The sequence below is a fragment of the Drosophila hydei genome, unplaced genomic scaffold (assembly GCF_003285905.1).
Source record: "Drosophila hydei strain 15085-1641.00,03,60 unplaced genomic scaffold, DhydRS2 tig00008145-arrow-arrow-pilon, whole genome shotgun sequence".
NCBI lineage: Eukaryota > Metazoa > Arthropoda > Insecta > Diptera > Drosophilidae > Drosophila > Drosophila hydei.
In genome coordinates, this window is record NW_022045850.1 from 496,382 (window position 1) to 513,880 (window position 17,499).

At 33.0% G+C, this 17,499-nt stretch overlaps 1 protein-coding gene across 2 annotated transcripts; it reads right to left on the minus strand.

Annotated features, from left to right (window-relative positions):
* Nucleotides 1-7,122: 7,122 nt before the first annotated feature.
* Nucleotides 7,123-17,403, minus strand: LOC111597627 (plexin-A2). Of its 2 annotated transcripts, none has more exons than XM_023312430.2 (9): nucleotides 17,017-17,403; nucleotides 14,388-15,950; nucleotides 13,046-14,291; nucleotides 10,328-12,664; nucleotides 10,069-10,264; nucleotides 9,026-9,412; nucleotides 8,832-8,962; nucleotides 8,623-8,768; nucleotides 7,123-7,388 (listed from the first exon to the last, which is right to left on the minus strand). In XM_023312430.2, the coding sequence occupies exons 2-9, from the start codon at nucleotides 15,672-15,674 to the stop codon at nucleotides 7,221-7,223; spliced, it is 5,898 nt and encodes a 1,965-aa protein (XP_023168198.1). In that variant the 5' UTR covers nucleotides 15,675-15,950; nucleotides 17,017-17,403; the 3' UTR covers nucleotides 7,123-7,220. The 2 variants fall into 2 exon arrangements, with proteins under 2 accessions (XP_023168198.1, XP_023168207.1); XM_023312439.2 differs by having other exon boundaries at nucleotides 17,336-17,352.
* Between the last annotated feature and the right edge of the window lie 96 nt (nucleotides 17,404-17,499).

Sequence of the window (17,499 nt, forward strand, 5' to 3'; positions counted from 1 at the left end):
TGCCATCTCTTTGGCATCTCTTAAGATTCAATTGCATCAATTGAACGTTACATTAAATATCATTCCGAGCTGAAGTTTACAGCATCATACAGGCAGATGCAAGAAAAATCTACGCAACAATTTGCAAGTCGACAATGACGGATCTTTTACTAACTCTAAGAAGTCTCGAAGAAGTCATTAATTATCTCTGAACGAAATCAAATACTTTTACTTATTTCTCCGCGTTCTCATTCCGGAATCTGGAGTCAGTCTGCCAAAGATGTGGGGACTTGAGTCTGGTTTTTGCAAAGAATAAGAAAAACCTTTTTTGGTTATTTTCCTTAAAGATTTTAATACCTTTAACAATATAACATAAAACTGAAATCGAAAATAACTGCAACGAAACTTTAAATTCCGATTTACACAAGTAATAAAAAATGTCAACGCCTCATAAACTCATTCAGTACACCTACTTAGTATATAGATCTTAAGTTAAATAAAAAGTGAATTATGATATTTATGCATACATAAATAACATAAATATACATATATACATAAATAAATATTCTAATTGTACTTAATCTATGGTTCGAATTTATATGTAGAAAAAGTCGATGTAATGTTTATAGTATTAGTAACAGCATTTCCAAAAAAGAAAAAATAATAAATTCATTATATATATAAATTATATATTTTGTTGTAAATTTATGTACGTCTGCCTTCGATGAGACTACAGGAGAGGGTGAGGGTTCCATCCTACTTATGAAGTTTATACAAATGTGGCTCGAAACGACATTTACAAAAGTTATCGATAATATTTTTCCGTTATAGTATAGTATTTTTCCGTTAGTATCGAGTATTAAATAACTACTCGTTAACTTATATACCAAATATACTTTATTATTTTCAATAGGAAGGCGTGGAACAGGCCTATACGTATGCAAGTCAGTAAGCCCTAAAACTTTTCAATTGAAATTATATAATATCGATAAGAATCATCAGATGTTTGTATTTTCCAATGTACACGTCCCTAGTATTTGGGGAAAATGGGAATAGGTATCCAAAATCATAAACATACCAAATCTTTATATTTATAACAGAATCCTCCGCAGTAAATACAAAATTCTACAACATTTACGGTATTCAAGCTACGCTTAAAAAACGATGTCCAATTATCGTTTTTGACGGATAATGTACCTTTTTTGATTTACGAGATCGCTGTGTTGATACGCAGGCGGACAGACACTCAGGGGGACAAATGGACATGGCCAGATCGACTCATCGTCCTAATACATACATACATATATATAATATATAATAATAATAATTAATATATGTATATATACATATATATATATATATACTTCATGGCCAGATCATCGTTCTGCCTATCACACTTTCACAAAAGGAAGGAAGAAAGAACACCGTCGCTCCACTGCTCGAAAGATAAGTAACATGTATAAACTGAAGTAGCAGCTGGCAATTTGAAGTCAATTTAATCGCTATTGCGCTTCTTATATGTGTCCACATGTATGGGAAAAAAGTAAGAAAACTTTAGCCGGAGTGCCCGACTAGGAGATAAGCTGAACAATGTCCGATCTGTGTTTTAAATTATATTTCCATAGCTTGTATCTAGGATCTAGGGTCTAGGATCTAGAAACCAGGAATTGAATCAACATCTGTTATGCAGCATGCATCAGCTTTACCAACATATTTGTAACAAACAAAACTAGTAAGAAACCGCTAGTCGGGGAGCCAGACTAGGAGGTACCCTGCGTTTTTCAATATTTTCAATAGTTTGTATCGAGTATTAAAAAAAAAACAAATAAAAACGACATTACGACCACAAGACTTGAACCAACATTGCCTACGGAACGTGCATCAACTCTATCATCTTCATAATTTAAAATAAAAGAAACAAACTAGAAACCTAGAACTTCACGGCAACTAGCGCTAGCTCCATCAACTGCTGCACGTTTCAGCTTAAGTAGCAGCTGATAATTCAAGCACAATTCAATCGCAAGTTTAATTTCTGGAAGAGAAAAAAATGAACGTATTTTAATTATTAGCATATAATGTATGTGCACACATATAGGAAAAATGCGTTCGATTGGGGCTGCTTAGCATGGTTTTTAAAGAAATTTTCGGCATATGAACTACATATTTGTCAGCTTAGTAAAAATGGAAACTCCTTCACCTATTGGCCCTATTTCCAACTGAACTTAAATTTAAAGAATTTAGGGAAATTTGGAATCAGTATCCAAAATAAAAAAAAATAAAATAAATATAAGATGTACGAGGTTAAATGAAATCCATAACTGAGGGTGGAATAGTTGTCCATTATTTGAAACAAACTATATCTATATAAACATAAATGTCTATAGCTGTTATAAACTTCACAACTGAGGACAGACGGATGTCCTGATCAAGAATATATATTTATACATTTTGGTAGTTGAATAATAAGAATAACTTCAAATAGTATACTCTACAGCTTTCACGAGTAATAAATAATGAGTAATGAGTTATAAATAATGAGTAATAATGAATATTGACTAATGAGCAGTCAATAAAAAGCACTGATTAGTAAATAATGTGTGACTACTTATGATTAACGAGTAATAAATAATGAGTGTTAAGTAGTAAATAGTGAATAAGACTAAGGCAAATAATAAAGAAAATAATGAAAAAGAGAAAATATGTCATGACTAAGGAATAATGACTAAACAAATATGGGTAATGAGTAATAAGTAATGGGAAACTGATAACAAATGAGAAATGAACAATGAAATGAGTGCTAACTGATGACTAATTTCTATAGTTTTTTATCTACTTCTTCTTATTAGACACAAACTCTGATGAAATTACGGTGGAATCTATTGAAAGCATTTAGGTATATCCAGTTTTACTTACTTTATTCCGCCCCAAAATCGAATGAATTTTTATTGATCATCGAATGATTACGGCAGTTCGGAAAGTATGGGGTACCATGTGGCCGGGCAATACCCAAAACTCAAAGTAATTCACAAATTGTATTCGTATTTATTTGGAAATATTTTACACGCACATACATACACACATAGATGCAAATACAATAAAACATTATTCAGATATTTGATTCATATATATATATATATATATATATATATATATATATATATATATATATATATGTATATATATATATATATATATATATATATATGAGCTGGGGACTGAACAATCAGTCGACTTATGGCATGTAGAAAATATAATGGCAATATATGAACCACAGATAAATTTAGGTATAAAGCAATTAGAACATACGCAAAATAGTTGCGTTTTTAATTTTCTTCTTCTTTGCTTAAAAAAATCTGCTTAATTTTTTTTTGTAATTTCGTTAACTAACAGATATGTTAATAATAGCGGAAGCTTTATTATTTTTCATTTATGTATTTATTTATTTATTGTTTCTTAAGTTTTTCTGTTTTGAGATTAATTAGACACAAATGTACATCATTTTATGGACAATTATTATATTTGATATCATATATTTTTACGCACAACCACAATATATTTTTGGTTAAAGCCCTTTTGGTCATCAATACATTTCCAGTAATTGACAACCCTTAAAGAACATAAACCAAAGAGAACAAAATATATTTGAATAAAAAGTGTCGAACCTCAATAATTATGTACAAGCCGAATAGAACAGAATTCGCCATTTTGATAGCTTTTATATATCTTACAGACCTAAGTTCTGATAGTTTATTTCTTTACTCAGTCACTCAGATACTCAGTTACTCAGTTAAATTGGAATAATTTAGTCTTTATGAATGCCCTTTTAAAAGGTAGACTCTTTCAAATTATAAATAAATGCATTATCGAACTTCAGTTCTTGAACTCATCTTTTGAAAGTGTAACTTTATGAAAATGAACTGTATTGAAGTTGTTATTTGAAATGTGGCATCGCAGAGGAAAACACAGAACTTTCCGCGGAAGTTATCAACGCCAAACGCCAGTCAAATGCGCTGTACATGTGTTCCATTCTAGTTTTGTATTTGAGGCGTCTTGTACTGTAAAAGCGACATCTTTTATGATTGTTTTGAAAGCTTTTGCCTACTATTTGTTGGCTTATCAGTGGCCCTGATTGGCTTCAAGTCGAAACTGAATATAATATAATATGTTATGTGTTTTGTTATAGCACTGTCTCAAATGAATAGCCAAAAGTTAACCTCGACCATCGAATAGGAATGCGGTTTAGATAGAACTCAGGACTCTTCTGTAAAGTATAGTTTAATTTTTGTTTACTGAATCCGGTTGGTCTATGTTATTAATGGAATAATTAGCCAGAACTCTTACAAAAGTCACAAATGTTATCTTATATATAGTTAGCTAATAATTAAAATACTCGTTCACGACATGAATCTGTATGAAGACAAGGCCATCGAGCCGGAAATTTTGAAATTTTCAATATATTCATAAGGTACTGAACTATAGTTTTACCAGATGCGAAATCATCTTACACTTTAGAGTTAAATCCATCGATCTACAGAAACTGTGCGCGAACGGGTATCACACGGTCAATGACACCGTTTGAAACATTCTTAATTTGAGTTTGAGTTTGAGCTTGAGTTTTTTCAAAGTATTTTTCACATATTACACGAGATTTTGTTTGGCGTTAGTCAGTAGCTGATACAATTTTCGCAATGTCTGCAGGACTTGTATCAGTGGTATATAATAAACACACACACACACATACACATATGTTTGTTAGGTGAACTATACAGATATAGATTTCTTTAGCCTATGTGCGTATTTGCTTGAATTTATGTAGCACGTACTTGCCTATACATATATTTGAGAATGTGACAAACGACAAATGAAATAGGATTTGACTGCTCTTTGTGTAGGGTATTCAGTCTTCGGTCATTCAAAAGCTGCAGCAGAAACATAAACAAAAACATAGTAAAAGCAACAAAAGCTAGAAAGCAGGTATTACATATCGTACGTACAATTATATAGCTATTGTTTTGCAATTATTGGTGGGTTATGTATTATGCTATATATATATATATATCTAGTGATTTATTATTGTTTTTTTCGTGCTTTCGATATTTTTTATTGGTTTTCTTTGCTTTTTGACAACGTGGATCCCAATTTTTGTAATATATGCAGGTTCATTTGATTTTTTATTCGCCATTTGGAAATTGTAAAAATGAAAGAACAAAATAAAAAATGTAATAATAGATTTTTTGTCGGCTTTTTGTATCAAATTCCTGATCAAATATATAAATGATCTTAATTTTACAAACATACATATGCATATATATTATATTTAAGACATTTATTAACTACCGATTTTATATAACAAATAGGGTATTATTTGTTTTTTTTTTTCTATACTCATTCACAAATTTTAAGGGAATTCTATATTTGATTGGTTTGAAGCTGAACTTGTAAATCTTATAGTATTTCGTCGGATACAGCACGATGCTCCAAAGCTTTTGGGCTAGGAATCAATGAGTTATTGTTGGTCTATTCTAGATAGATATAGACCTATAAACTATATAGCGCATCCACATTGGGAAGCCATCTTTGAACAGTGAACGAGTATTTTGGAATCGATTGCGACCGACTGCAACGCTTCTTACTTTGTTTTTGTTTATATACGTATTTTGTTTTTATACACATATAATATATTTATACATATACATATATAGGTGTTACTGATATAAAATTGACCAGATGAACTTCATTTTAATCAAATTCTAAAAAAACAGCTTACACATTTTAAGCCAATTTTACCGCTCGTTGTATATAATGGAAGGAAAATTACGCATTCTCCAAATTTGAATCCGTTTGTAAATAGTGAAATATTAAAAAAAAAAAGTTTTTTAATTTAATAAAAATATAATTTATTCCATTGCACTATTTGTGAACAATGGGTCATCTAAAAAAAAATATATATATATAAAATAAAATTATGATTATAAATTATGAATAACTAAAAAATTAAATTCATGTGAATAATTCAAGACTTAAAATAATACATATATATATATATATATATATATATATATATATATATATATATATATATATATATATATATATACATACAATTATAAATGGAGTAATGTAACCAGGTATTCCTATTATATACATATTATGTATATAGATTCGTCAATCCGAGAAATATCCTTAATTGGATTCAAATTTTATTTAATTTCACATTGAGAAGTTGCTTCAATTGGTTAGTTCTTTAAATGTGGAGATGCTATTACAATTTGTTTTTAGTTTTGTGTTTTGTTTGTTTTTTTTTCTTTTTTTTTTTTGTTACGTTAAGTTTTCGCAGGGACAACCAGGTAACATAGTATTTTATTTTTGATAGAAGAACTAATTCAATACAAAAGTGTTCGTCTGTCTGTTTTACTACACTTGACATTCGTAGTTGCGATGCTAAATATTATATATATATATATATATATATATATATATATATATATATATATATATATATATATATATATATATATATATACAGACATACATATAGTATTTTTTTAAATTAAAATATCAATTAGTTAGTAATGTATATTAAAATCAGTCGATTTTGCATTTTGCATAAATTATCTTTATATATATATTATATTGAATATCGTTTCTTAGAGAATAATTTACCGACATGCAGTAGTACACACAATAAACATTATACATACACATGCACATATATACATATATATGTATGAATGAGCAAAAATATGTTGTATTCTCTTTCCATTTGACAATTTGTATGTTGCGAGTCAGTGTGGAATGATGTTATATTTATATATATATATATATGAATGTGCTAAGTTATATGGCAGATCTACCTATAACAGCTATAAAAACATTTATGGCTGCGTCTCATATACATAAAATGGATAATTTTTCACTTAAGTAAAAAAAATGTTCCTTACACTCACACGCTCATACATCCACATACACACAATACAACATACAATACACACATATACACTCACATTTATATTTTTTTGCATAGGTGGTATTTTTTATGATAGGAATATACATATACATATACATATACATTATATATATATATATATATATATATATATATATATATATATATATATATATATATATATATATATATTCTGTTCATACGCATAATTTGAATAATACACAGATAAGCACTTTTTATACTGTTTATGATGATTAAAATCTTGGTTTGGGAGAGTTGACGACGTCGACGATTCTTATTCAGCTGACATTATATTATGAACTTGCTCCAATTTGAATGCCAGTCTTTGTTTCTGCGAAAATTCATCCTCCTCCAGTGTCACTGTCAATTGCTCATTATACTTTACAGCGTATGTGTAAAGCTCATGCAAAGCACAATTCGTATTAAATTCAGTTGTGTGAAGCTAAAAAACCAAAAAAAATACAAAATTGTATATATTACACAGTCAATTGTTCAATATAAGCATAAAGTAAGAGCAGATATCGTAAACACTGCGCAGAGCTTCTGTTCCAATTACTCTGCCCTAAAAACCTGTGTATTCATAACATAAACACACAGTTTATTTGAAATCGATTTTTATCGATAACATGCAACATGGAAATGGGATCAGCTATTGAAAAAAAAATAAACTGTCCTGCGTATGGTATATAGGAAAATTCATGATTCAAATCGCTGCGTTCAAAGAAACATCATAGATATGTTTATATATTTGATGGGGTCTGGCGCGCCCATTTTTGCTTGTTACATTTAGAAACAAGTAAGAAAGCTCTAGTCGGGGTGCCCGACTAGGATATCCTTGATCCCAGTCCTATCTGCGTTTTTTAATATCAATAATAAGAATACACGCATTTGAATGCAAGTGTGCACACACACAGGAAATATGCGTGCGCTTGCCGCGCTAACATGTGCTTTTGCAAAACGTGTTGTTTAATAATTTCTGTTTTACTTAATAGATTTTAATGACATTTTCAGCATCTACATATTCTATTGGTTTGGTATAAATGCAAACTTCTTCAGTTATTAGCCTATTGCCAACTGAACCAAAATTGTAAGAATTTGGGGAATTTGGAACCGGTATGCAAAATCCAACAAAAATCAAAATTGTATAAAATATGCATAAAACTAAATACAAACTTTGGATAGTGTTTTTATTCGATAATAATAAAAGGGAAATAGTTATCGAATATTTCATACAAACTTGATTTGCGCGTGCTATACAAAGACCTACAAAAAATAAATAAAAAATTTTCAAGTCTAGCTCTTATGGATGCTGAGATCGACGTGTTCACACATACGGACAGACGGCGGACGGAGAGACAGACAGATCAAGAATATATATGCCACGCCTCCTTCTGCCTGTTACATACATTTTCACAAAACCATTATACCCTGATTTCCCATTTTCAATGGGTCAGGGTATAAAAAGACCAATATACCCCGAATTTAGATTTTTAACGGATTTCAGGTATAAAGTACAGTGAAGTGTGATTAAATTTAACTACTAACAGACAAATAGCATTCGAACATTTCAAAACAATTAGATAGACGGACAAGCTTTAGTCACGCTTTCAGGGAGCAAGAAATCTTGAAAAACTCTAGAGCTGTGTGTAATAAAAGCCCATCCCTAGTTGTCTTACCCTAGATTCTTCAGCGAGCATTGCATTCATGTCCTGATCAGATATTGAAGACATATCCCGAATATCTCTGTAATATCGATCAACCCATTTCCGATACTCCGGTATATCTTTAGCATATAACAGCTTTGAGCTTGGTGAGTCTTTGCCTGTAAATATTGAGTAATATCATTGACATTAAAGTTCAATATCATGTGCATAATATATCTCACCCAAACGATGATCCGATGTTGAGCAAGAATCCATAAATGTTTGAGCTACAACTGACAGACAGGAGTCCACAATATTTGATTTATGTATATCAAATACAAAATTTGGATTTTTTATTAAGTTCACCCAAAAACTGTGGAAAATACGAAATTAGTTAGAAATTATGATATGATTACGATCTAAATCAAATACTTACCGCAATGGCAAACTGTTGCTTTTCCATGTATGAACGACCTCAGGATCTGTAATTCCATGCAATAGGGCCTGATCATCCAAAAAGTCAAACATATATTTAATTGCCAGGGGCAAGGCAGAGCCACGATGAGCAGTACTAAATATTGTCTCGAATAGATCATCGACGAACTTCTGCAATGTGCCCTTTGTTGCCAGCAATCGAGTTAAATATATTTCGGAGACCAGTTTATTAACACGTTCGCCTTCCTTTTGTATATCACTATCATGATGCTTAACCAAATGCCAATACTTGATGCCATTATCATGCATATCATTGTTCAAGGGACTGCCGGCGCGGCTGAATGTCGGTGAGGAGGAGGTGTACTTTGATATATTCAGTGTTTCATATCTAAACGGCCAAAAAACAAAAACCACAAAATAAAATAAATAAAGAAGAAATCAATCAAGAATCAATTCAATTTCAGACAACTCTATCCCCATAAGAATCACTTTTTCTCTGGGATTCTTTGCAAGAATTTTTTTGTCTTCCTGCATTATAACAATTATAGCAATTCTTAAAATATCTTAACTACGTCATTTTTATCCATTCCATCCTCCATACTATTCATGGTTCTATTATCCATACCATGCTCTCATTTATATGAGTCGGTTCTCATCTAAATTATTATCAATTAGCATTATCTAATCTAAATAATCTATTATCTTTTCCTATATTATACATACCATTTAGCCATAATTATATTATCTAAAAACAATACCAAATTGTCATCTAAATCATTAGCAATTATCTTAAATTCCCTTATAGCATACGAATATGAGCTGGTTTTCATCCACCCCTTTATCTTGTATTATTATCTTGAAATACATATAAGTTAGTTCTTATCTAAATTATCAATTATTCATTATCTATTGTAATATTTTTTATAATAATAATTCCTATCAAAATCATTCTCCCTTAATTATAATCGCCAATATTCAACAGTTCGAAAGTAAAATGTTCTTATCTTAGTTAGTAAATTATTTGTTTTTTTTTTTTTTACTTACTTATGAGATTTCTCGTTTTTGTCAGACAATATACTAAAATTATAGATGGAACTTTGTTTTGGTACTAAGCTCAAGCCTGCACCGTCCGGTACATTATAATGTTGCAATGTATTAAGTTTTTTCCATTCACTTTCAGTTTTTGAAGTAGCGTCTTCATCGTATAGTATAACACGACCAGTAGCTCCAGTTCGCCATTCTAGAAGACAAAATGTTAATATTAGGAATAAAATTCGGGACTTTTAGAAAATGTGCAGCATACCTAAATCTAAGTCGTCTTTCCGTGGCCTTTGACTAGATGGTATATTTCTATATATTGTTTCCAAACACTTCTCTTTCACTTGACCGATTGTATCGCAATCAAGAACCTTAACCGATACGTTCTCAGTGTGTGAGGGCAACATATCTAAGTTATTGCAGAATATGGGCTGCTGTATAATGCTCGCATTGACAGTCATTGGCCGAAAGTCAATCGATTGACGTATAAGTTTCTCTTCACTCAGAGAGTAACGAGCCTCGTGGGTGCATGCATCGACTGGACCCTTGTCTACTTGACCCTTGACAGCACGAAATAGCATATACAATGGCTCCCCAGCACATTCCTTTAAGAATTTGTAGAGCAAGAATGTAAACCAAGCGCTTAGCATTTTTTCAGCAACACTTTCCGTCCTTCTAAGCAATAGTTTTGGATGACTTTTGCCCTCAATGCACTTCTCAATCAAATCACTTAATAGAGTCTTCAAAATATCGGTACAATATTCCAATTTCGATTGAAGTGTAACCATAATTAATGAAGCGACATTAACACGTTCACGCATTGAGAAATATCTATTCGATTCCAAGGTTCGTATAAATAGCAATAGAAATGTCTTGTTCATAATAAGTTGAGCGAACAGACGTAAGCCTTTCTCTTTGCGCAACAATTCTGGTTTCTCCCACTGTAAGACGCTATGATCTTCATGATTGGGAAATAAGATTTTCATAGCATATGAACGATAATCCAAAAATGGTATGCCACCCGATGTTAAATCACCAGTTAAATCTGTCATTTCCGTTTGGAGTTCAGCAAACGCCTCTTTACATTCAGCTGCAACACGCAACTCTAGTATATCCATTTGTTCTTGCATATTGCGTAGGACACGATTTGATTCCGATGTCTTCTTTCGATATGCCACAAGCAAGGCAACAAATATCAATAGAAATATAACACAGCCGGCGATGACAACAAAGACAACATTGTCACCCCAATCCATAATAAGATTTGATGATTCATAACTTAAAATGCCAATACGATATTCCAAAGATGAACCAATACGTACGATGACCTCAGGACCGCTAGGACTGTTACTGGCAGCAGACGCTTCAGTCGGTGGCCGGCATGTCAATTGCTGTCGAGATAAAGATGTGATGTTACAGTATCCATTACCGATTTTTACCTCAACATCCGTTTCTTTACATGCCCGATCTAGATTACGACCATTTATGGTTAGATATTCACTTTTGAAATATTTCACGCGCTCTTCGAATGCAAAATATTCCGGATTTGGATATAGCTCGAAGTGATTATTATGCTTTTTCGATAAATTCTGCACTTTGAGCACGTTGTCCATAAGAAAGCCGTATTCGAGTAACGTCGGATTATCCGGATCTAATATTTGGCTATCTGCCTCAATAACTGGTGATGGGCATTTCATTTCTGTATCAGTTTGTACACGACACTGGCTAGCATACATCTGCCCGTTATATAAAACATAAATGCTTGGCGCCTGTATGCTGGTAAATTGCGTGCCCGTAACAACGATTCGTATTCCCCCAGCTGGTATACCCTTTGGTATTTTAATCTGCGCACTCGGTCCGGAACTAACGTGCTCAACCGTTGGATCAAGCACATATTTGAAATTGTAATCATTGAACTCGCGCGGTCCATTGTCAAATGACATTTTTAGGCGACCCTCAATTATACCAGGCGAAGGCGATGTTCGACATATAGCTTGCGACGAGTCCGTGCTTATGATTTTACATGGTAAATGATCATTGATATAAGCCTGTATACGTGAGCCGGCATTTAGATATTTGCCTATGATCCGTATCTGCGTACCACCGGATGTGGGTCCGAAACGTGGATAAAAATTCGATATTTTTGGATCAACAAATTCATAATCCTCTTTCGACTCGCCACGATAGTCACCGATTTGTACCACAATTCGTCCATTTCGATACATCTGCTCGCCGGGACTATCCACAGTGCAGACGATTTGTTTTGTATCAATGTAGAACTGTTGAAATGGCATACAATTAATGCCCGCAATTCGCACCCCCGAGTAGATATCGTTATAGTTCTTGCCAAGGTTTATACCCTTTATCGTTATATTGGTGCCGCCCTCCCAGGGTCCAGTTTTTGGGCCAAACGAATGTATCTCTGGATTTGGACAAATTTCACTACGATTCAGCCAATCCGTTTTGCCCTCATTATTCTTGTTGCACTGCTCAACCACTTCGCATGTATTTGTCGATGAACACCAACCACAATTATATTTCTCAGCCAGTGCCAAGCAGATGCCACAACTGTCAGCCATGTCGCGACATCGATATATCACAACTGTAAACACAAAGCAATCAAATATATATTGTTAGTATTATCTTAAATATGTCGTCAAATAATGCTCGTTCACTATTAAACAAGGAAGAGTGCTCAAGAATGTATAATATTCCCTGAATTCTCATTTTTAATAGGTTCAATATATAAATATTTACATTTTCCGATAGATAGGCTTAACAATGAATGAGACACGAAAACTAATGTTTTAATTTAGATTTTTTAATCTTTGAGCAATGCTTTTTTCATAAATACGTTTAAAGGTCAAGGGTCAACAGACCAGACTCATGTTACTAAGAAAGTGTTTTGAATTCGAATGATTAAAAGAGTCTAACCTATAGAACCAAATGTTCTAGAATCCACAATTTATATATTTAGGCTTACCATGAATATTATGAGGATTGTCAAGGGGTTTCGATCCACCCCAGATAACAGCAAAAGTTGCTGTCAAATTCGGTGAACGTGATGTGTATTGAAATTCCATGCTATCGCAGTAGATTGTATCACCTAACAATTGAGCATTTAGACTAGTAACACGACCCTCTATATTAAATTGGCAGACGAAACGTGTTTGCACAATAAACTGTCCAATAATGTGAACTTTAACCTTAATCGATTTACTAGTGCCGGCAGCAACAAGAACCTCACTACCGTCGCCAGTTGCATTGATGGTTGGACAGAAGCCAGGACCTGAACGATAGCTCGGACCTATTCGACTTACGCCCGTAACCAAAATATCATTGCGACAATTCTCAGCTGTATCGTGCGTGCAGCGATGCGCTTCGACACACCAATCGCAAGGGAATTCCGATGATACACATCGTGTACAGGACGAATGGGTGCTACAGTCAAAGAACGTAAAGTCTGTGGAGACTAGATCTGGTCCAGTCCTTGTGCGTACAGATAATTTGGCTGTAAAATGATGTTTGCCCTGCTCAATTTGCGGCAACATATCCGTACGCGGTGTTGTACAATTAACACCATTGCGTTTCTTTGTGGCGTTTGTAAACAGAGCTTTGTCCTCGGTAGTGAAGGCGCAGATTAAATTCTCTTTCAATTGCGGCAAATGATCGATTATGAGCTCCAAGGTGCGGGCGGTTGTCCGTTGCAATTGATGCGGCACAACGCTAGTGATTGTTGTGCATTTTCCCGTTTTATAGCTAACCCAATATAATGGATCATTGGCATCATCCTGGCAATTAGAGCGTGGACTACACTTATTCTCCAATGAACACCACCCACAATATGGATCACGAGCGCCCAAGCATTCGCCGCATGTCTTAAAATCGGCACAATCATAGACTTTCACTTTCGACACCTTGCGATCAGACATCGCATACACATATAGATTTTGATTATCAAACTGCATGTCCTGTTTAATGGCTGATCCAACATCAACGGCCAAGCTAGCATATTCGTTAGCAATAGTCGATGATTCAACAACAACTTTCTTGATATACCCATCGACAGTGCCAATAAATACAACTGTATAGCCGCTGGTGCTAGTCGCCGCCACAGATGTTAGACGTGTATTAAACATTGCTACCGGAACAGCTGTGATTGGCTGTTCTCCACCTAACGGTGAGTTCACATCCAATCCACAAAAGTCTTCACCAATCGTTTGTAGTTTCTGAAATTCAATACATCAATAATTTTTTAATCATATCATATCATATGTATGTTCGAAATAGCATCTTTACATATGAATAAATAGATATATACATACCGTTAGAACACAAGGCATGCTGGGTGATATGAAATCAAGTCCACGCATACCATTTCCATTGAAACAGAACTTGATATTCTGCATAAATTTACGACGAATCGACTTCAATGAATATATACAAAGGGCTGAACTATTGGTCGGTGTATTGCTTTCACCCTTTGAGAAGACGGCGAAGAGGACATCGTCTTGTATTGATATGCCTAGACTTTGGGCTAGATCCAAGCTCGGCTTTCCCAAGAATCCAGCCTGAACGAGATTAAATTTAATACCGCCCTGAGCTTCACTAATGCATTCAACGGGAATCTCAGTATATGAATAATAGTTTGAGTCCTCCTGGCATATTCGTACCAGTTTCGTAATATACTCCTTTGGCGATGAATGATGACTATGCTTCAATTGAGTGGTAAGGAAATATGAAAAACGTTCCGAACTAAAGCCATACACATAGTTAACCAAATATGTTTCTCGGGCATATGAATTAATAAAAGTGCGCGTTCCAGTTGTTACCGCCGATGAGGCAATTTGAAACATTTTTGATTTTTCCAATGAGCGCGATGCTACGGCAGGTATCTCGCTGCGATATGGTGAATTATTTGTATAGGTAACGCCAACGTACATAACATTTGTCACCGGGTGCTGCGGCGGTCCTGGTGCAATAAATGCCACCGTCGATGAGTTGGCATCGTTGGCGACAACCGCATCGGGCACCTCATGCTCAACGATGCTAACATTTTGTAAATTACGCACTGTACACGTGCCCTGAAACAGCGATCCACAAGCAATCAAACGAGATGTGGCACGATCTATCAGTAAGACCTTATTATAATTATCAGTTGGCTTTCGTATCGCATTCAACGGGCAGTCAAGTATTGTACATTCCACTGAATCATTTTGTGGACCCGTCTTCACAGATTCATGTAGCTCCAGATCTGGTGACAGCTGGTACAAGCGATTTACACCCCCAACAAAAACACGTCCCGTTATTGTATCCACTAATAAATGATTGAGAGTCGTATCAAAATTGGCGACATTTGTGATTACATTGCTGCTACTGCTGGTGCTGCTACTGCTGTTCAAGTATCCCAAATTCAAATCAGTGTCCGTTACATTCATTTTAAGGGCGGACACACCACGTTTTATCCTATCAACTCGTTGAGTCCATGGTGTCAATCCATTGCTTAATGCTGATACCGCTGATGATGCTAACGATGCTGATAATGATGATGGTGACGTTGATGAAAATCCATAAATTGTTATTGTTAGTAAACAACAAATTAGAATATTCATTTCCACAAATCGCAGGCTAATCGCCACAATGGCGATTAGATCCAATGTATATATATATAAATATATATATATTTAGGAGTATAATCGTCTGCAAAGGCTGTATAATTCCCTTCTGTTTGTTCTTGTTTTTGATTTCTCCTATGGAATTCTTATTGCTACTATTATAGCTCTGTTTTATCCATATTCACATGGCATACACATACAACTCATCTACAACTTGCTTTTCTTCTGTTTGCATCCAACTTCTGCTGCTACATTATCACTCTTTACCAGCAACTAAGGAAAAATATATAAAATGTATAAATATATATTAGTGATAATAAATATTTATACAGAATGTGAATGTTATATATAAAAAAAATTTTAGTTTTGGTTTATAAATAAAATAAATTCGTATATCTTATTCATATAATAACAAATTTAAAAAATAAAAATTTCGTCATTTATAATACAGAACTTAAACGCAAAAATAAAAAAAAAAAGTATAAAAAAAATAGGAAATAAATAATAAAACAAAAATAATATTAAAGAAATATAATATAATAAAATAAAATATATAAATAATCGGTAAGTGAACTTTATAAATATCATATTTTACATCAAAAATAAGTTTTGTTTAATTCCATGACTTTTACTTTATATTGTGATATATAATACATATGAAATGTTACTATATATATATATATTTACATAAATATGTAGATATGTATGTATGTAAGTATACATAAGTATTTAAAACATATATTTACGTAGGATGGGTGTAAAAGAGATTGTAGTTGATTGGACATTTAATATGCATGTATTTATATAAATAAATGCATATGCTTGGTCTATACAGAAAATGTAAAGGCACTAATCAAGACAACTCAATTTAATTGATAAAAGTGAAAATTTATATTTTTTCCATCTCTTTATTGTGTGTACAGTATGTCATAAAGTACCATTGTACCAAGTAGCAAAAGTACCTAGTACCATAAAGGCGGCGATTTGGTCTAACAAGCCACCGCCCACCGCTGATTTTAATATATATATTTATATATGTATGTACATATGTATCCACTAACATTTATTGGAGTTTATTCAGTGCTAGAAATATTCATAATATTTGATATTTTGATATTCAGTCTGCTTAGAAAGTAAGAAATTTTAATTTTTATACATTCAAATAAACATAATGTACACCTAATGATGTACAAATAGTGTATGTATATATATAAATATCTATGTGTGTGTGTGTGTGTGTGTGCAAGAGTGTATGTATGTGTTCATACATGCGCACTTAGCATCTGATGTTAATTGTTTCTTATTTTATATTTTCCCATATATTGAAATATCCACTTACACTTGTAATAAGGTTTAATGTTCATGTTGAAATGGATATATGCAAAACTTTTGTATATGTACAAACAACACGTATAAATCTGGAATTTTTCGAATTCCTATTTATGAAAATTAACAGTTCGGTTTTCACAACTCTTTTTTTTCTCTGATGTACATATAGGTTGCATAAAATGTTTATTTATTAAGAAATGAAGTGTGACTAATTCATTTAATAAATTAAAAGTATGAGTTTTGTAATTAAGAGAAACAATCAATAGTTTTTTTGTGCAAAATAAATGTACGCTTTTTGTGGCACCCGTACGACACTTACACACACGTACATATTAAACAAACACACACCGACACCCTGCAAAGCGACCATACTATTTTCAAGATGTCGGATACATTAAATTATCGATATATTAGTTCACATTACCACTTGCCGATATATTAAAAAATGCACCCTAACAATTTTCAATATGTCGTACAATGATAGTTAGTGTTG